This window comes from Rhincodon typus, chromosome 31 (genome assembly GCF_021869965.1).
Source record: "Rhincodon typus isolate 14 chromosome 31, sRhiTyp1.1, whole genome shotgun sequence".
NCBI lineage: Eukaryota > Metazoa > Chordata > Chondrichthyes > Orectolobiformes > Rhincodontidae > Rhincodon > Rhincodon typus.
Window position 1 is genome coordinate 32,470,817 of NC_063362.1, and position 18,872 is coordinate 32,489,688.

An 18,872-nucleotide genomic window follows, 5' to 3' on the forward strand; every position below is an offset into this window, starting at 1 on the left:
AATGGGAACTATCCTTTATCATTTTCCTAGTTACAGCCCACTTGTACGTGTGCTAACCCCAACTCTGATCTAGCCTTTAACTGAGCTGGTGGCAGTGAATGTCTTCCTTTTAGCTTTATTCTTTCATGAGATGTGGATGCCACTGGCAAGGCCAGCATTTGTTGCCAATCTCTTGTCCTTGAACTGAGTGGCGTCCTTGAACTGAGTGGCATCCTAGTCCATTTCAGTGTGCAGTTAAGAGGCAACCACTTTGCTGTTGATCTAGAGCCACATGGAGGCCAGATCAAGTGTGGAAGGCAGATTTTCTTTCCTAAAAGATATTAGTGAACCAGATGGGTTTTTCTGACGTTCAATGGTAGCTTCAATTCCAGATTTATTCCATCATAATTGGGCTGGGCTTTTGGATTATTACTTCATTGATGATATTACCATTCTGCTGTCATCTGCCCCAAGTTCAAGTGACAATGCTTCTTCAATGGAATGGCATTGCTTTTACTCCTGTTCTTTGAGCTGCTGTGGTTGGACTGGTGGCAGTATTGCATGTATGAAAGCAGAAAATCAGAAGGGAAAAGTTGGGGTTAGGGAAGGAAGGCAAAGTGGAAAGCAAAACGTCCATTATTACACCATCAGCTCATACTGCCAGATGGTAGGGTGAGGATTAGCCGGGTGTTGAAAGGGGACACATGGCAGAAACATATCATCATGAATGTTTCTTAGTATTGCTCGACATCTTAGACTCTGTCACTGTGTGGTCCACAATGTGGAGAACTAGATCTTCCATAGGGTTGAGGAGGTGCAGGCATCCTTGTCCCTGTTAGCTATGCTCTGTTCCCTTCTACTGTCTTACTTCACTCCCTTCACCTTGTCCTGCAGAAGAGAATGAAGCATGTCAATGTCTACTGTGTTTGGATGATATGCGTGCTATACGCGAGAGGCCATTGGTCCGTAGGTTAGGAGTTTTCAGGGTATGTGTTTTCGTTGTCCTTAAGCATCCACACAAGACATCTTGTGGTATTGCTGGCAGATCTTTGGAGCTAGATGCCTGGAATTAAACTCTGGCACTTTACTTTTAATCCATTCCGATGATTGTTCTAGAGGGTCTCCTGTCCCACAGAGCTATCACATCTCTTTTCCTGTCCACCGCCACCACCACCACCACCACCATCAAAGCCTACATTGTCACATCTCTGTCCTGGTTTGCCATTGCAGAAATAGTATTCATCAGCAAATCCCAGTTATTCAAGTACAGCTTCCATTTAAATGAAACAGGCTGCCTTTAGAAAAGAAACGTTAGCTGCGCTATACATTAGTAGCACAACACTGCTGGGTCCCCTACTGAGTGCAGAGAGAAGCTGAGGTTTGAGTACCAAATTTACATGTTGCCACATTCACCTAGAACAAGTGCAGGCATTGCACAAACATACTTTTGCCCTTACCATTTTGATTCTCTTTAATTACGATTTGTGATTATAATAAAAAAGGCAGTTTCCATAAACTGATATGTGTCTCCTAGTCAAGAACTGACTGACAAAGGGTCACTAGATTCAAAAGGCTAACTCTATTTTTCACTCCACAGATATTGTCAGACCTGCTGAGTTTCTCCATCACTTTATGTTTTTGTTTCAGATCTCCAGCGGCCGCAGTTCTTTTGTTTAATTCCTTCCCATTAAGCTCCTTCTCATTATTAATCACATCTACCATTTAGATCAAGGCATTTTGGCATATTTTGCTTTGAAAGGCCGCCTTTCGTGTTATAAAAATTCCAAATACACCATGTAACACAAGTATTTTTCTGTATAAAAATTAGTTATACAATTAAACATACATAATTATTTACTTAAATGTGTTGCTGGTGCTGCGTAACAATTTTGTAAAGGTATTATAAAGGTAATTTTAAGAAAAAAATGAGTGGAAATGGGAAACATTTGACCAAAAAGTAGAAAATCATGTTTGGGGACTAAATGCAAAGGGGAAATGGGGCCCACAAGACTAGTGATAGGTAAATCAAAACTGTAAAACGAAAGCAAATTGTGCAAAATAATCCAATTAAAGTACAAAAATATTTGCAGGGACCAAATCCAAAATGGGAAATGGTCAACCAAATTGCAGAGAATTGTAAAACCAAAACATATAGAAGTTAACTAAGAAAAAGAGGAGTAGGGGTAAATGGCTAATTCAAAACTGCAATTAATGGTCTCAAGTCGGAAGTGAGAAAAAGCTTTCCTGAAAAACAGTGCTGGCCTGTGTGGTTGGGGGCCTGGAATTACATTAGTTAATAACTTCCCATTGTCACTTTCTGAATTCACAATTTTTTTTGTCAATCTAGCTTCAGATAAAATGTATTTCATACAAGGATTTTAGAGTTTGATGAATAAGTGATTTTTGATTCCATTGCTGGGAGAACTAGTGAGTGGATATAGAAATAAACAGAATCACATTAAATGATGATCAGGGGAGCAGTGAGGATCTGAAATAAAAGGATAAATCAAAGATAAATCATAACAGTGAAACATTACTTCGGTGTATAAAAGTCAGCAGGCCAGAATGGGATGAGGACGATAAAAAATGTTAATATGACTAAAACGGTAAATGAGATTATGTCTGATGGTTTGCTAATTAGCTAATTCCATCTGCAGTCCAGAAATGAAGAAACAAGGAGTGAGAGATGTTGAATCATTATGAATGAGCGGACAAATGTTATGCAAGTAAACTGATACATTTAAAATGGGATTACACATGATGCCCATCTTCAAAACATTTTGAAAGGACAGACACTGAAAACTGTCAAGCCATTTGTCTAGAATAAACATCAGGTTGAATAATAAAATTGATTATCAGAAATTGTGAATTGCCTATATGATAGGCTGGGAAACCATTATTGTTTCAGAAAGAAAACAGCCTGCATGATCAAGCCCATGTTTAAGGAAGAGAAATCTCTTGCAACTCTATGGAAATTCTCATACATAGGAGAAAATTAGTGCAGGATCCACATGACATTAAAGGGGCAAATACATGAGATGACGATTTCAAACTCTAGCTACATTTAATTTGCAATCATTTAGTTGTCCATTTGCTATGCATGCAGAGTGAACATGTTTAGAGTCGAAATGCTGCAGAAAGGCAATTTACAAATTGAATGATGATGTAGTTCGTGGAAATGACTTGAAAAGAGGCCAACAATGGCCAAAGGCAAACCATTAATCATGCAACTTTCAAAGGTGTTGTGGGAACTCTGAGCATTGCTGAATTATCTGTCATGTAAGTTTGACAATGATCTGTACTGAATGTAATGAAAAGTTGAATGAGTGATATAGATGAGGAAATGTAAGGGGGTGGAGTACAGCAGGCACTCTTTTTTATGTAATATGCTGGTCACTCAGCCGGCACGTCCCTTTCACCAAGTTGGTGCACATGCTGAACCAATTCCACCTCATGCAAACACCTGGCAAAATGTGGTCAGAGATGTAATTCTAGGATTGGGCTTACCAAGGACCCACAGAACACTAGACCACTAACACGGAATTTCCTAGGTGGACAATCCTAGTCATTAGTGAGTGAGATGATGGCACATGCTGAGGGCTGAAGTTGAATGAATGAGGAAGACATGGCCCCCATTATTGGGGTGCAGCATGTCACATTACATGAGTAGCGTGTTCAGTGCTAATCTCCAGTGTATACCACAAATGTTTCTCCTGAGATGTGTCTTTTGTTCCTTGCGTTTCCAGCATATGTTATATCCGCCAACAATGCCGCACCCTCCCACAAGTGGGATTTTGGCCACTGTCTTTCTAAGATGGTATAAGCAGTTGCAGTAGGACCTGGGCCAATAGTGAGCCCAGGAGGCCGAGGAGCTCTTAGCTCAGGGAGAGGTCACTCTTGCAGGCCGCAAGAGACACAGAGCTTTTTGGCCTGACTCCATTGACTGGAGTGGGACCTGAGCATTGAAGGAGTGGCAGGATATCCTGTCCTGGTGGGTGTGAAGGTGACAGACACTTTTGATTTCTAAGCAACTGGCTTCTTCCAGGGACCAGTTTTGGATTCTCTCAATCATGCATTTATTCATGCATTTGGGCAGTACCATGTCTCAGTGGTTAGCACTGCTGCCTCACAGCGCCAGGGACCTGAATTCAATTTCAGCCTCTCGCTGTGTGGAGTTTTCACGTTCTCCCTGTGTCTGTGTGCCTTTCCTCCGGAATCTCCAGTTTTCTCCCACAGTCTGAAGATATGCAGGTTAGGTGGATTGGCCATGCTAAATTGCCCCATAGTGTCCAGGGATGTGCACACTAGGTGGATTAGCCATGGAAAATGCAGGGTTACAGGGATAGGGTGGGCCTGGGTGGGATGTTCTTTGGAGGGTTGGTGTGGACTCAATGGACCAAATGGCCTGCTTCCACACTGTAGGGATTCTATAAATGCATGGGGACAGTGGTTGATGCCATCTGTGCAGGATCATACAAGTTCATTTTGTTTCCCAGTGTTGAGCAGGATTCGGGAACATAGTTGGCTTCCCACGGGAGCAGGCTGATTAATCTCCAGGCGATCTGTGAACACAATTACCATTTACTGGAAATTATGCTTGCTTTCCTGGCAGCTGCTACCACTCCTATATCCTCTCAAGCATCTGGTGTACTTCAGGGTTGAAGTGCTTTACGAGGCTGGTTACGGTGGGGCAAGGGCTTCCTCCTGCAACTATTGAACAAGCCCCTGACTGATGCAGATAACAGATAGAATGTTGCCCATGCTTCAACTAAGGCCATGGTGGAGCAGACAATAGGGCTATTGCTTAGACCAGTCTGGGAATGGACCTTCCAGTGTAACCTGAGGCAGAGTGTGCTGCATCATTCTGCCATGCTGTGCTTTGCACAATTGGAGCATACAAAGAGGCAATGTGCTGGATCATGAGTTCAGGCACCACAATCCCAATAGGCCCTAACTGACATCTGGTTCCTGTAGGGGTTGCATGGGGTCCAGGGTGTACTAGCTAGATGGATAGAGAACTGGCTGGGCAACAGGAGACAGAGAGTTGTAGTGGAAGGGAGTTTCTCAAAATGGAGAACTGTGACCAGTGGTGTTCCACAGGGATCCATGTTGGGACCACTGTTGTTTGTGATATACATAAATGATCTGGAGGAAGGTATAGATGGTCTGATTAGCAAGTTTGCAGATGACACTAAGATTGGTGGTGTAGCAGATAGTAAAGGGGACTGTCGGAGAATGCAGCAGAATATAGATAGTTTGGAGAGTTGGGCGGAGAAATGGCAGATGGAGTTCAATCCAGGCAAATGCGAGGTGATGCATTTTGGAAGATCCATTCAAGAGCGAACTATATGGTAAATGGAAAAGCCCTGGGGAAAATTGATGCACAGAGAGATCTGGGTGTTCAGGTCCATTGTACCCTGAAGGTGGCAACGCAGGTCGATAGAGTGGCCAAGTAAGCATACGGCATGCTTTCATTCATCGGACGAGGTATTGAGTATAAGAGTTGTCAGGTCATGTTACAGTTGTACAGGACTTTGGTTCGACCACATTTGGAATACTGCGTACAGTTCTGGTCGCTACATTACCAAAAGGATGTGGATGCTTTGGAGAGGGTGCAGAGGAGGTTCACCAGGATGTTGCCTGGTATGGAGGGCGCTAGCTATGAAGAGAGGTTGAGTAAATTAGAATTATTTACATTAGGAAGACAGAGGTTGAGGTCTACAAAATCATGAGAGGTATAGACAGGGTGGATAGCAAGAAGCTTTTTCCCAGAGTGGAGGACTCAATTACTAGGGGTTACGATTTCAAGGTGAGAGGGGAAAAGTTTAAGGGAGATATGCGTGGAAAGTTCTTTACGCAGAGGGTAGTGGGTGCCTGGAATGCGTTGCCAGTGGAGATGGTAGAGGCGGGCACGATAGCGTCATTTAAGATGTATCTAGACAGATACATGAATGGGCAGGGAGCAGAGGGATATAGATCCTTGGAAAATAGGCGACAGGTTTAGATAGAGGATCTGGATTGGCATAGGCTTCGAGGGCCGAAGGGCCTGTTCCTGTGCTGTAATTTTCTTTGTTCTTTGTTCTGTAGATGAGAGCTGGTGAAAAACACCCATGGAATGTACATTAGTCATTGATCATAAGGCCAGCATTTGGTTTGCATTGTAGGAAGAAACCACAGTCTCTCTTAAGTTCTGTTTGTGTTCCCTTTTGGTAGCTGTAGATAAAAACTCATATCTGCCTACCTGCAAATAATGTTCTCCTACTGGACAATGACAAGTTGCGGTCTCCGGTGGGCATTGGGCCAGAATAATGGTCAGGTACAAAGAATTTTTATATGGGCAGGTAAATTGCATGGTCTGGGTAAACTGCATGGTCTGGTTAAACAGCGACAAGTGAGAAAATGGAACTTTACTTGCAAGGGAATGTTAGCTATGTCAGCTATGTGCCACAACCATCATAGCTTAGTGGTTGCTGTGCCATTATGCTATTGGTGAGGGGCAGCACAGGACTGCCAGCCTTGCCTGGATGCACATTGGCATTTCAAATATGGTGCAGGCACAAGAGATGCTAGTCTTTCAGCAGATACCAGTAAGTGTCAAGTTGTTCCAGGAATGACACATTGTAAAACGGGGCTCGAATTGGATACAAGGGACACCATAGGGGCAAGGTAGGTAGTTAATGAGGCACATTTGGTATGATACAGCAAGAAGTTTTGCTGGGCCTTGCTACAAGAAACCCTCCAAAGAATATGATGCAACTCACTATTTGCCAGAAGAACCAAGATCTGACCCTAAAAGTAATAATGAATATCCTTCTGGATGCCCCTACTTTAAACTGCCCAACACCCAGATATTGTAAAAACAAATTCTTATACTTACAGCCATCTGCTAGTGCTTGTTGGAATTGTCTCTTGAAGGTAGAACTCCTGTAAGCTCCTGACCTGATCCCTTTGTTACGTATCGCTTTCTTTCGCACTAATGTGAGTGAAGAGAATGGACAGTCTTCTAAAGATTTTTCAAAAGGCTCCAGTTCTTTTGATTGAACCTAAACATGTAATCAAGTTGCCATTAGTTTAATTTGCATTTTATTGAGTGGTTGAAGAATCATAACAGCAGCCTTTGCTTTGGCATTTTGATAGTATGATTAGCAGATTACAGGAAGAATGAGTGTGTGGAAGAGGTTTACAGTGACATTTCCAACCTGTTCAGGATATGTGGGGTTTACTTCTGAGAATCCAGAAGTTATTTCCAATAATCATCTTTAGCAACAATGTACTAGTGCTTTTAAAGGGGGTAAAATCATAAATAATTTTGTATATTCTGACGGATATCATAGATTGCTAAATCTCACATTTACTGGGAAGGAGCTCTTTACTGTACTAAACATACTGACCCGACAGTTCAAGGGAGCTGTCACTGCAGCTATCAATGGAGCTGTCAAATTGTTAAGGTAATTAAGCTTCTTGTCATTTAAAAAAAAACTGCAATGTTAAAAAATTGAATACTTGCAATTTATTTTGTTGATAGAGGCCTGAGGGATATCATTATGGGATTAGCACTGCATGACTGATTTCACAATCTATTGTTATCACAGTGGGGGTGTAATATATATTGACAGTGTAGGGGAAGTCTCACTGTATTATCACTAAGTTAGCATGGAGACTATGTACGGCCATGGGAGGGGACAGAAGAGAATAGGTTTGCATGGAAGGATGAGGGGCCAAGTGGTATGTAGAAAGGTATAAGTTGACCTAGATAGTATGTGGGGCCATGTGGATGAGTACAGGAGCATAATTGGCATTAGGATTATAAAAGGCCATGAGGGGTGGCTAGTGCAGGAGTTTGTATGGGTTGGCAAAGATGAGGTATTGGGAATGTGTGGAAGGGTTTTTGTTTGCACTTGTTGTATTCTTTTCCACCCACTGGGACAAAGTGCTGTAGCACCAAGGCAAGGCAGTCCCTGCGTCCGCTCGTGAACTCTTTTCAGGGCAATGGATATGACTCCCATTGCATTCCATCCCGAGTGAGAAGTGGAGCTTCTGGAGAATTTTTCAGCAATAAGATTTGAATTTCATGACTCTGTGCTCCCAATGTGAGAACAAAAATTCAGGACATTGTCTGCAACCATCAAACTTGATACATTTTTTTGGGAAAATTTTGCAATGAACACCCTTTTATCTTTCTGTAACACGTAAAAATTAGTAAGACTTCTTCAAAAGCATTTTTGGTAAAAAAGCGAGCATGACTGAAGGTTCATGGGATGTGGTCATGGCTGGTAGGGCTAGCATTTACTGCCCATCCACATTTCACTTTGAGAAGGTGGTGGTGAGCTGATTTCTTGAACCGCTGCAGACCATTTAGTTTAGGTAGTCTACAATGCTGTTAGCAAAGTAATTTGATCAGTAACAATGATGGAATAGTGATAGTAAAGTGTAATTCTTGTTCAATCAACATGTTCAGATATATATTACTACATATCTCAGAGCAGGTAGGGCTTGAACCTGGGTCCTTTAACTCAGTGGCATAACTTACCACTGCACAAGAACCCCTTAACGTGTAATTGACCTTTATTTTTCTAATCAATTTGTTTAGAGATGTTATTGCATCTGAAGAACACCTTAAAGTGTAATTTAATTTTTTTTATTAACCTATTTTTCTAACAAACCTGTTGAGAGATGTAATTACATACCTCTAGAACAGGTAAGACTTGAACCCGGGTCCCTTGGTCCAGGGGTAGGGACGCTACCACTGCATCACATGAACCTCTTAAAGTGTAATTTACCCAAATTGCATGAATGAGGAACATGCTTCTTTAATCACAATTCTTGCTCCCTCTTCTCATAATTGCTTAAAATATTCAGCATGTGCCCATTGAATCTGTGTTTAATCAGTTAGTTAAATTTTCATGAGAACTGCTGAGGGAATTAGTAGCATCTGAAAGGAATAATAATATTAAATACAAATCTCATGTTAATATAAGCACTGAGTAAAATGTATGGACTGAGACCATTGTTTTGTCTGTAATGCCTCTTTCAGTGGATCATATGTCGAAGGCAGAGTTCAAGTCAAAAATTATTTGCAACCTTTCATGACACGTACCTTAGAACCACTTGTGGAATCATGTGCCACTGTTTTACTGGTACAGCAACCATAGTTTTCACTTTTAATGGTTTCCTCGGTATCCTGCAAGTAATAGATTATATTTGCATATGAATTTGGAGAGCTTAAGTGTTTACCAGAAAGTATACTCAGTGACTGTACAGGCAGTGGATTGGCTGCTATCTTCTTGTTTTGGAGCTATGCTCCTGTAGAGCAGTTATCTCACCATGCAGGTGGTGTGAAATTGATCCTTCTGTCTAGCCTGTCATGTTGTGTATTATTTACAAGATCCAAGAAGGCCTACCTCCGCCAAAGAGCAATTGGAAATGATTTGTCTGTTCTAGGCGGCATTCAAAACTCAAATATATCAGCTGAATACAATCTTGACAAAGGAAATCTTATAAAAAAGCAATCAATTTCAAATGGACTGAAAATTTGCTAAGTATTTCAGTTTTTTGTGATAGATTAAAAATATCTACTGTTCTGTAAATATGGCAATCTCTTATACATGCAATCACTTTGCCTTACTATTTCTTCTGACGATCTGATTTCCTCTTGCCGTGATGGTCTCTTGAAGGAGACCAAGGCACTGACATTCAAGGAAACCTCCATTTTTCCATAGTGCTCTCTCCCACATCTTGTAGAAATAATTGATACTGGAGAGGATGATTCTTGGTGAGTTTCCTGTTTAGGGTGCTGGGTAGCAAAAACATTGCTCTGTTGTTCTCTTCGGTATTTTGTACAGGAAGCAACCTGGAACAACCGGCACAGCTGCAAATTCAGAATGGTTGCCTATGGTAGTAAAAAGTTTATTTAGACAGAAGATTTATTACAAACTCAAACTCAAAGGACTAATCAAATCAATTACTGCTCAAAACAACTTACTTCAATGACATTACTAAGTCACTTGCACTGAATGTCACATTTGATAGCAAACCACATAAGGAGATATTAAAGCAGCTGGCCAAAAGCTTGGTCATAGAGGTAGCTTTTAAGGGATGTCTTAAAGGAGGAGAGAGAAGTAGAGAGGTGAAGAGGTTTAGGGAGGGAATTGCAGAGTTTAAAACCAAGGCAGCTGAAGACATGGTCACAAACAGTGGAGTGATTAAAATTTGAGATGCTCAAGTGCCCAGAATTGGACAAATGCAGGGCGTTAAAGAGATTAATGAGTCTGTAGAGATTGGGAGGGTTGAGACCATGGAAGAAGTTAAAAACAAGGATGAAAAATTTAAAAATGTGATGTCGCTTAATCAGAAGCAAATGTGCATCAGCAAGTCAGGGATGGTTGATGAAAGGGACTTAGTAAGAACATGGACTGTAGAGCTTGGGAATGACCTCAATATTATAAAGAGAAGAATTTTGGACACTGACCAGGAGCGTGTTAGAACAGTCAAACCTGAGATAATAAAGACATGAATTAGTGTTCCAGTAGATAAGCTGAGGCAGGTATTGAGATGGATGAAGTTACAGACGTGAAAATAAGTAGCATTAATAACGCCGCAGATATGAATTTGGGATATTCAGGAGGATCAAATATGACAGCATGGTTCAGCTTCAGACAGTTGCCAGGGAGAGAGATGGAATCAGTGGCTAGGGAACAGAGCACTGAAGGGCTAAGAACTGGTGAAAGTACAGTAAGGGACCAGTGTGCAGAATTACCACTTTATATGGTAAAAGGTGAATATCTGGCATTATTTATAGCAGGGACTGAAAGAATTGGCTTTAAACTCCACAGTATTAAATTGGAGGAAACTTCTTCCTATTCAGCACTGTGATGTTAGACAAACTGTCTGATAATTTGAAATGACAGTGAAAGAATTAAGCGAGCCTTCGTAGAGTTAGGAGTAAAGTTGGGGGTCATCAGTATACTTGTGAAAAATGATGTCTTCCTCCATTATGTTGCTCAGGAGTGTTATGGACCAGGCTAGACCCTCTCAATATTTTAAGAAGGTAGCCTAGACCCTAACTTTTTCTTATTTTAAAGGCAGATGTGAAGTGGGTCTTCCAGGTGATGCAACAGGTCAAACCACTCAGTTTTAAGCAAAACAAAATTTATTTAAACACTACGGTTGAAACATGAACAAAAGTGGAATTTAGAGTAACTTAACAATTGGAAAACCTAACCGACCCGATATAGCAAATTAATTAATTAACTGATTCAATATACCAACATCCCATAAACACACTCCATGGCAAAAAGGTAAATTGAAACACAGACTATTACAGGCAGGAGGGAACAACATCTAGAGAGAGATTTCAGAGAGGAAACCCTTACTGAAGCTGGCAACCCTCTGGTACTCAACACATCCTGTGACTGCTACAGCTAAAGAAAACTTAGAAAAAAACTGGGAGAACTGGCCACGCCCTTTTCGTTGTTAAATGTACTCCCTAGACTCTTCAGTACCTTTGTCTTTACAACCTTTCTTCAAAAAATCCAAGGACAAAATAGCCTTTTTAAAGTAACAGCATCATCACAGCAGGAAGAGACGCCATTGCAGGTAATTTTCAAGCTGTGATTAGATAGATAGCAATGGAATTGGGTGATTGCAGTTCAGGAGTTAAAATTACTTTTCTCATGGGCTAATTTTTCATTTTTGGGGCCTGCCTTCCCATTCTCACGAGCTGCTTTATAGATGATGTAGTTATATGACAACAATATCTTCTGAATTTGCAATTTTTTTTGGCTTTCCTTCTTTGGTAAGGCAGTATTGCACAAATATTACATATATGTAGTCATAAATATTAAATATTTTAACTTTGGGATCTATAATTTTTTTTGTAAATGGTCAGACATCATGCATGCAACTGTGTGTATGCAGATGGATCATGGTGGCCATTTATAATTATGGTGCCCTATCTCCTGCATTGGGAGCACACAATCTGATCATTTTTATCCAGCACGCGATAAATGATGGTCAGGATTGATTTGATCAGAGTACTCCATTCACAGGTATTTACATTACTGGCAGATTAGTTTTGTTTATGGGCATTATTGCTTATTCTTTGCACCTGAAAACCTTTCCTGTTCATTGCTTAGATGATGAGTTTTTTTTAACCCATTACATCACCCAACATAGGATAACAAGGTGTAGAGCTGAATGAACACAGCAGGCCAAGCAGCATCAGAGGAGCAGGAAGGCTGATATTTCGGGCCTAGACCCTTCTTCAGAAATGGGGGAGGGGAAGGGGGTTCTGAAATAAATAGGGAGAGAGGGGGAGGTGGATAGAAGATGGATAGAGGAGAAGATAGGTGGAGAGGAGACAGACAGGTCAAAGAGGCGGGGATGGAGCCAGTAAAGGTGAGTGTAGGTGGGGAGTTAGAGAGGAGATAGGTCAGTCCAGGGAGGACGGACAGGTCAAGGGGGCGGGATGAGGTTAGTAGGTAGGAGATCGGGGTGGGGCTTGAGGTGGGAGGAGGGGATAGGTGGGAGGAAGAACAAGTTAGGGAGGCGGGGACGAGCTGGGCTGGTTTTGGGATGCGGTAGGGGGAGGGTAGATTTTGAAGCTTGTGAAATCCACATTGATACCATTGGGCTGCAGGGTTCCCAAGCGGAATATGAGTTGCTGTTCCTGCAACCTTCGGGTAGCATCGTTGTGGCACTGCATGGCCCAGGATGGACATGTCGTCTGAGGAATGGGAGGGGGAGTTGAAATGGTTCGCAACTGGGAGGTGCAGTTGTTTAGTGCGAACCGAGCATAGGTGTTCTGCAAAGTGGTCCCCAAGCCTCCGCTTGGTTTCCCCGATGTACAGGAGGCCACAACGGGAACAGCGGATGCAGTATACCACATTAGCAGATGTGCAGGTGAACATCTGCTTGATGTGGAAAGTCTTCTTGGCACCTGGGATGGGGGTGAGGGGGGAGGTGTAGGGGCAGGTGTAGCACTTCCTGCGGTTGCAGGGAAAAGTGCCGGGTGTGGTGGGGCTGGAGGGGTGTGTGGAGCGGACAAGGGAGTCACAGAGAGAGTGGTCCCTCCGGAAAGCAGATAAGGGTGGGGAGGGAAAAATGTCTTTGGTGGTGGGGTCGGATTGCAGATGGCGGAAGTGTCGGAGGATGATGCGTTGGATCCGGAGGTTGGTGGGGTGGTATGTGAGGATGAGGGGGATTCTGTTTTGGTTGTTATTGCGGGGAGGGGGTGTGAGGGATGAGTTGCGGGAGACACGGTCGAGGGCGTTCTTGACCACTGAGGGGGGGAAGTTGCGGTCCTTGAAAAACAAGGACATCTGAGATGTACGGGAGTGAAATGCCTCATCCTGGGAGCAGATGCGGCGGAGGCGAAGGAATTGGGAATAGGAGATGGCATTTTTGCAGGAAGGTGGATGGGAGGAGTAGCTGTGGGAGTCGGTGGGCTTGAAATGGATATCGGTTTCTAGGTGGTTGTCAGAGATGGAGACAGAGAGGTCCAGGAAGGAGAGAGAGGTATTAGAGATGATCCAGGTGAACTTAAAGTTGGGGCGGAAAGTGTTGGTGAAGTGGATGAACTGTTCGAGCTCCTCATGGGAGCACGAGGCGGCGCCGATACAGTCATCAATGCAACAGAGGAAGAGGTGGGGTTTAGGGCCAGTGTAGGTATGGAAGAGGGATTGTTCCACGTAACCTACAAAGAGGCAGGCATAGCTTGGGCCCATGTGGGTATCCATGGCCACCCCCTTTGTCTGTAGGAAGTGGGAGGAATTGAAAGAGAATATATATGTGTATGTGTTGGAGGTGCAGTACTGCAATCTGCCGAACCCCCTATGATCTATACTTAAGGCTAATTCATCTGTCTTTCGAAACTGAGTGTGAGATCCAGGTCATTTAAGGGTTGGGTAATCACATGACACTATTCAAAGATGAGCAAGGGCTTTCTCCTGCTTTTCTGGACATCTCTCTCTTGTCTGAGTTTACCAAAAACATTTGATTAACTGCTTATTCTCTTCTTATGTTTGTGGGACTTCATGGTATACAATTTTGTTTTATACTCATTCATAAGATGTGTGTTGCTGGCTTGACCAACATTAATTTTCCATCTCTAATTGCCCTGGAGCTAAATGACATTTTCAGCCATTTCTGAGGGCACTTAAGAGACACTTGCATTGCTGTGGATCTGGAATCATATGCAGGTCAAAAAGGTAAGGGTGGCAGATTTCCTTCCCCAGAGGATTTGAGTGAGCCAAAAATTGTCATTACTCTAGCTTTTTAATTCCAGATTTTATAGAGTTCGGATTTCTCCATCTGCCAGTGATTGGATTCAAATGCACGTTGCCAGGGCTTTGTCTGGGGTCTCCGGTTACTAGCCAATGACATTATCACTGTGCCACTGCAACCCCGAGTTTAATTACAATACAATAGTGACCCTATATAACAACCTTCATTGACTGTTAAACAATTTTGATTGTCTCAAGGTCATAAAGAGTACTATTTAAATGCAGATATTTGTATCAGTACGAGCATGCTATTCTCAACTGGTTTAGTGCCTGTCTGGGCTGCCTGCAGAGCTATGTATCTATGTATAAATATTGGAATTTTCACACATAGGGAGGCTTTGCTTCTGTGCAGCATCTGGTTCCTGCAGCAGGGCCTCCAGATTAGAGTGAGGTACTAAGGCAAGGCAAGTTTGGCTGGGAAAAGCAAGTCAATCTTCCCAAGACCCCTCTCCATTCCTGTCTTTTCTGTAGTCTGAAAAGTCCAGGCACTGGTGAGCTTTTCTGAAGAATGCCATACTTCCTTTAATTAAAAATTCTTCCTTTAACAGAATGGGTACATATTCTGCCCACCTCCCCCATTTGGTCAGGAAGTGGGTTGACAATTGGTTTGCTTTGGTAAAGAGCAACCATATTGGGTTTCCATACATGGTCTATTATTGCGCCAGCGACTGATTTGGTAATTTTGCCCATGAAGTTAAAAAGCAAGGAAGTAATGACAAACCTTCATAAAATACAGGTTTCAGCCTTATCAAGTCCATAGAATCCCTACAGTGCAGAAAGAGGCCTCATTTGGCCCATTGGGTCTGTACTGACCTTCTGAAGATCATCCCACCCAGACTCAGTCCTCCACACTATTCCGGTAACCCTGCATTTACCATGGCTAATCCACCTAGCTTGCACATCCCTGGACACTATGGCAATTTAGCATAGCCAATCAACCTAACCTGCATATCTTTGGTCTGTGGAAGGAAACGGGAGCACCTGGAAGAAATCCACACAGACACAGGGAGAATGTGCAGATTCCATACAGACAATTGCATGAGGCTGGAATCAAATCTGGGTCACTGGTGCTGTGAGGTAGCAATGCTAACCACTGGGTCGTCCATGCTCAATTCTGAGTGCTGTACTTTTGGAAGAATGTGAAGGCCTTAGAGTTGGTGCAGAAAATTTTTACAAGCACGGTTATGATGATGAGGATCTTCAGTAGATGGTCAGATTGGAGATGCTGGGGTTGATCTCCTAATAAAAGAGGTTAATAGCAGGCTCAGACAAAGTGTTATCATGAGAGTCTAGACTCAACTGGTAACTGCTCCCATTGACAAAAGGGTTGTGAACCAGAGGACAAATTCTGGGGACACAGTAAAATACAGAAAACTCAGAAAGAAAATCCCTAAAAGATACCATGAGCTGTTTGTATCATTTTAGTATCCCGTTCTTAAGTTAAACCATTTTATAAAAGCATTAATTAATAATTTTAAGCAGCTTATTATTAGTCATTAAAAGGAAAATATTTTATTTTGCCCTTCTGCTCCTGAAGTCACCATTTCACTCTGAGTAACAATTCTTTTTGCATAAATCTGAAAATACTAAGATGACTAGGAAGTGAGTAGGCTATTGAACTGTGTGGAGCATCCGATTTAAAACTGGCTGTGTCTTTACCTAGTATCCATGCAAAGGACAGATATTGTGACATCTTCTGGGTTATTTTCATCTTCTCACTGCCATCCAGATGAACTGGATGAATTAATTTCACATTGACCAAGGATTATACCTGGTTCATCAAAACAGATCACATCACTTCTTAACCATGGGGGGAAGTGGACTTCTGATAATCTGTTAATTATTAAAGGTTGCATGGTGCGTTCACTGCCAGGACCTCCAACTGAGACAGCAATTAAAGGACTCTGACTAATCATTTTGTTGAAAAAAAACTTGAAATAAATATTAAAATAACGATTAAAAATGCACCAAATTAACACAATTTCAAAAATAATTTTGGTTCACTTTATGGTCAATTTGAGGGATGTTTGTAAATGGAACAGTTTCTAGTTTTGCATTTCACAGTAGCATTGTCCCAAACAGAGAAGTTTAAGTTTGCTAGCCTGTACAAACCGGGAATTTGCTGGCATTGAGCATAGAATAACTGGTTTCTATTGAAGCCAGGGATAGATTATGAAAAAGTAATACATTCCTCTTTTGTCTTGATCTGAGGAAGGATGTACTGGCATTGGAAGCATTTTAGAAAAGGATCACTGGATTGATCACGAGCTCTTATGAGGAGAAGTTGAGTATGCTGACCCCCTCCTCAATGGAATTAAGAGGAATGAGATGCAGTCTTATTGAAAAATATAAGATTCTTACAGGACTTTTACCTCTGGAAAAAAAGCAACGGTAAATGATAGAAAAACTTGTACCTCATTTGGAAGGGAATGACTCCCAGCTAATCTATTTTGAAAGTGAAAAGAGAGCCACAAAACCAAAAGGATTAATAGACCTCAGTGTTTGTACTGTGTATGCAGTTCATGACAGTCTGTTTGGCAGGTGAATATACTTGTATACTTACGTGCTTATCTTTTTATAGTAAGTTTTTTTAAGGCTTTCTTATGTCCTGTTGCAACATTTCTAATTGTTCCTCCTCTTTCCACAACCCTCTATATTTATCGTTGGTAAGCATTTTATAATACTTTCATGTACAATCTGTGTTCTTCCATGGGACAATGGCATAGTGGTAATGTCAGTGGATTAGTAATCCAGAGCTCCAGGCTAATGGTTCTGAGGACTTGAGTTCAAATCCTACCATGGCTGATGAAATTTGAATTCAATAAAAGTCTGAAATGAAAATCTAATTCAGCACCAAGCGCATCCACTGTTAATTGTCGGAAAACCAGTGTGGTTCACTGATATCCTTTTAGGGAAAGATGTCTGCCATCCTAATGTGGTCTGACTTGATTACGATTGACTCTTGACTGCCTTCTGGGCAATTAGGGATGTGCAATAAATACCGACCTAGCCGTCATCCTATGAAAGAACATTTTTTTAAAAATTTGACTTTTAAGCAAGATGCTTTCTTTCATCAAGGTCTGTTAAAAATGGACAGTGTCATGCATGCCTTCATGACTGTCTTTGCAAAATATTCCCTTCACTATCTTGCAGTTTATTACCAAAGGAAGTCGACTGATAACTGCCTCTAACTAATCAGTATTTCATATTCAAATAATTTAGTTGCCAATCTGGAAAAAATACTTTCATTTATCAAACATTGTGATCTGGAGACTGGCTGCACTTATTGGTGTCTTCAACAATTAAGGGATTAGGTAGATTTCATCATGGAATCCCTACAGTATGGAAGCAGGCCATTCAGCCCAACAAATCCACACCAAGCCTCCGAACAGCATCCCACCCAGACCCCACCCCATACCATATAACCCTGCATTCCCCATGGCTAACCTCCACCTCCCTGGACACTATAGGCAATTTAGCATGGCCAATCCACCTAACTTGCACATCTTTTGGACTGTGGGAGGAAACCGGAGCACCCGGAGGAAACCCACACAGACATGATGAGAATGTGCAAATTCCACATGGACAGTCGCCTGAGGCTGGAATTGAACCTGGGCCCCAGAGCTGTGAGGCAGCAGTGCTAACCACTTTTAAAGGTAGATGCAATAGGTAAGCACAAACATTTAGTAATGTTTTTCATTAACACACTGTTAACTCACTTCTTGGAACCTAGTTTTGAATCTAGCCCAGAGCAGAGAGATCTGAACCTGTTCTGAGGGGACTAGCGTGCCTTTGTGAATCATGCTTCGGTAGTCTTCAAGCTTCCATTGATTGTGGAAAGACAATACAAAATAACTCTGTTCAATGCACATACTTTGAACTTTGAGTTAATTAATATGGGAAATGAAAATGAAATAAAAAGTGACTTCTGAGACAGGTTTAAGTGACACTTCTTTAACTGTATGGAAAGTACTTTACACAAAAGATGATGCTGATGGAATGAAATGTTCCTGCTCCCAATGTTTGTATTCTTCAAGAACGTCAACTATACACAGGATGCAGAAGTTGGCTGATCCATTGGGCAACTAGCAGTAGTTTAAGAATATATTATTTTAATTTAATCACAAATCTATAGAAATATGATATTGCAAAATAAAACCTCTAACTGTTGTAACACTAATTACTTTTCTGGGCACAATTACAATGCGGAAATTGCCACTGACTTCTCGTTTTCTTTGAAGCGTTATAAATTTATCGGTCAAAGTTGTTTTTATGTGTATATTCCATTGATGTTTTCAAGACATTAACAGGCGATTTGTTGTCTTGCTGGATCAATCCAAAACATAATCCCAAGTGCTTCTTTCTTGACTTCCCTGTGTCATCCTCTGCCTCAAACACTGATTTTACTTTTCCCTTAAATGCTTTAACTACAGCTTGTGCCAAGCATTCCATGCTTTGGGAACCTGAGAACTTTTTTTTCCCTAAGCTGTGAAAAATATTAGTCACATAACTCTGCTTCCAGATTAAGTAACATCATTTAAGGTGAATTTATTTTGTGCCCACATTAATTGAAAAGAAGATAAGAAGACAGAATTTTTCTCAGATTTGCTG

At 41.7% G+C, this 18,872-nt stretch overlaps 1 protein-coding gene across 4 annotated transcripts in view; it reads right to left on the reverse strand.

Annotated features, from left to right (window-relative positions):
• sh2d5 (SH2 domain containing 5) overlaps positions 1-18,872 on the reverse strand; it is a 104,767-nt gene that overhangs the window by 30,512 nt on the left and 55,383 nt on the right. For 2 of the 4 annotated variants that reach the window (XM_020523361.2, XM_048615308.1), the window contains exons 5-7: positions 9,605-9,868; positions 9,077-9,160; positions 6,857-7,022 (exon numbers count right to left, since the gene is read on the reverse strand). In XM_020523361.2, coding sequence (XP_020378950.1) covers positions 6,857-7,022; positions 9,077-9,160; positions 9,605-9,868 — 514 coding nt within the window. The remainder of the gene's footprint in view (positions 1-6,856; positions 7,023-9,076; positions 9,161-9,604; positions 9,869-18,872) is intronic. The other 2 variants (XM_048615307.1, XM_048615309.1) reach the window with 2 other exon arrangements.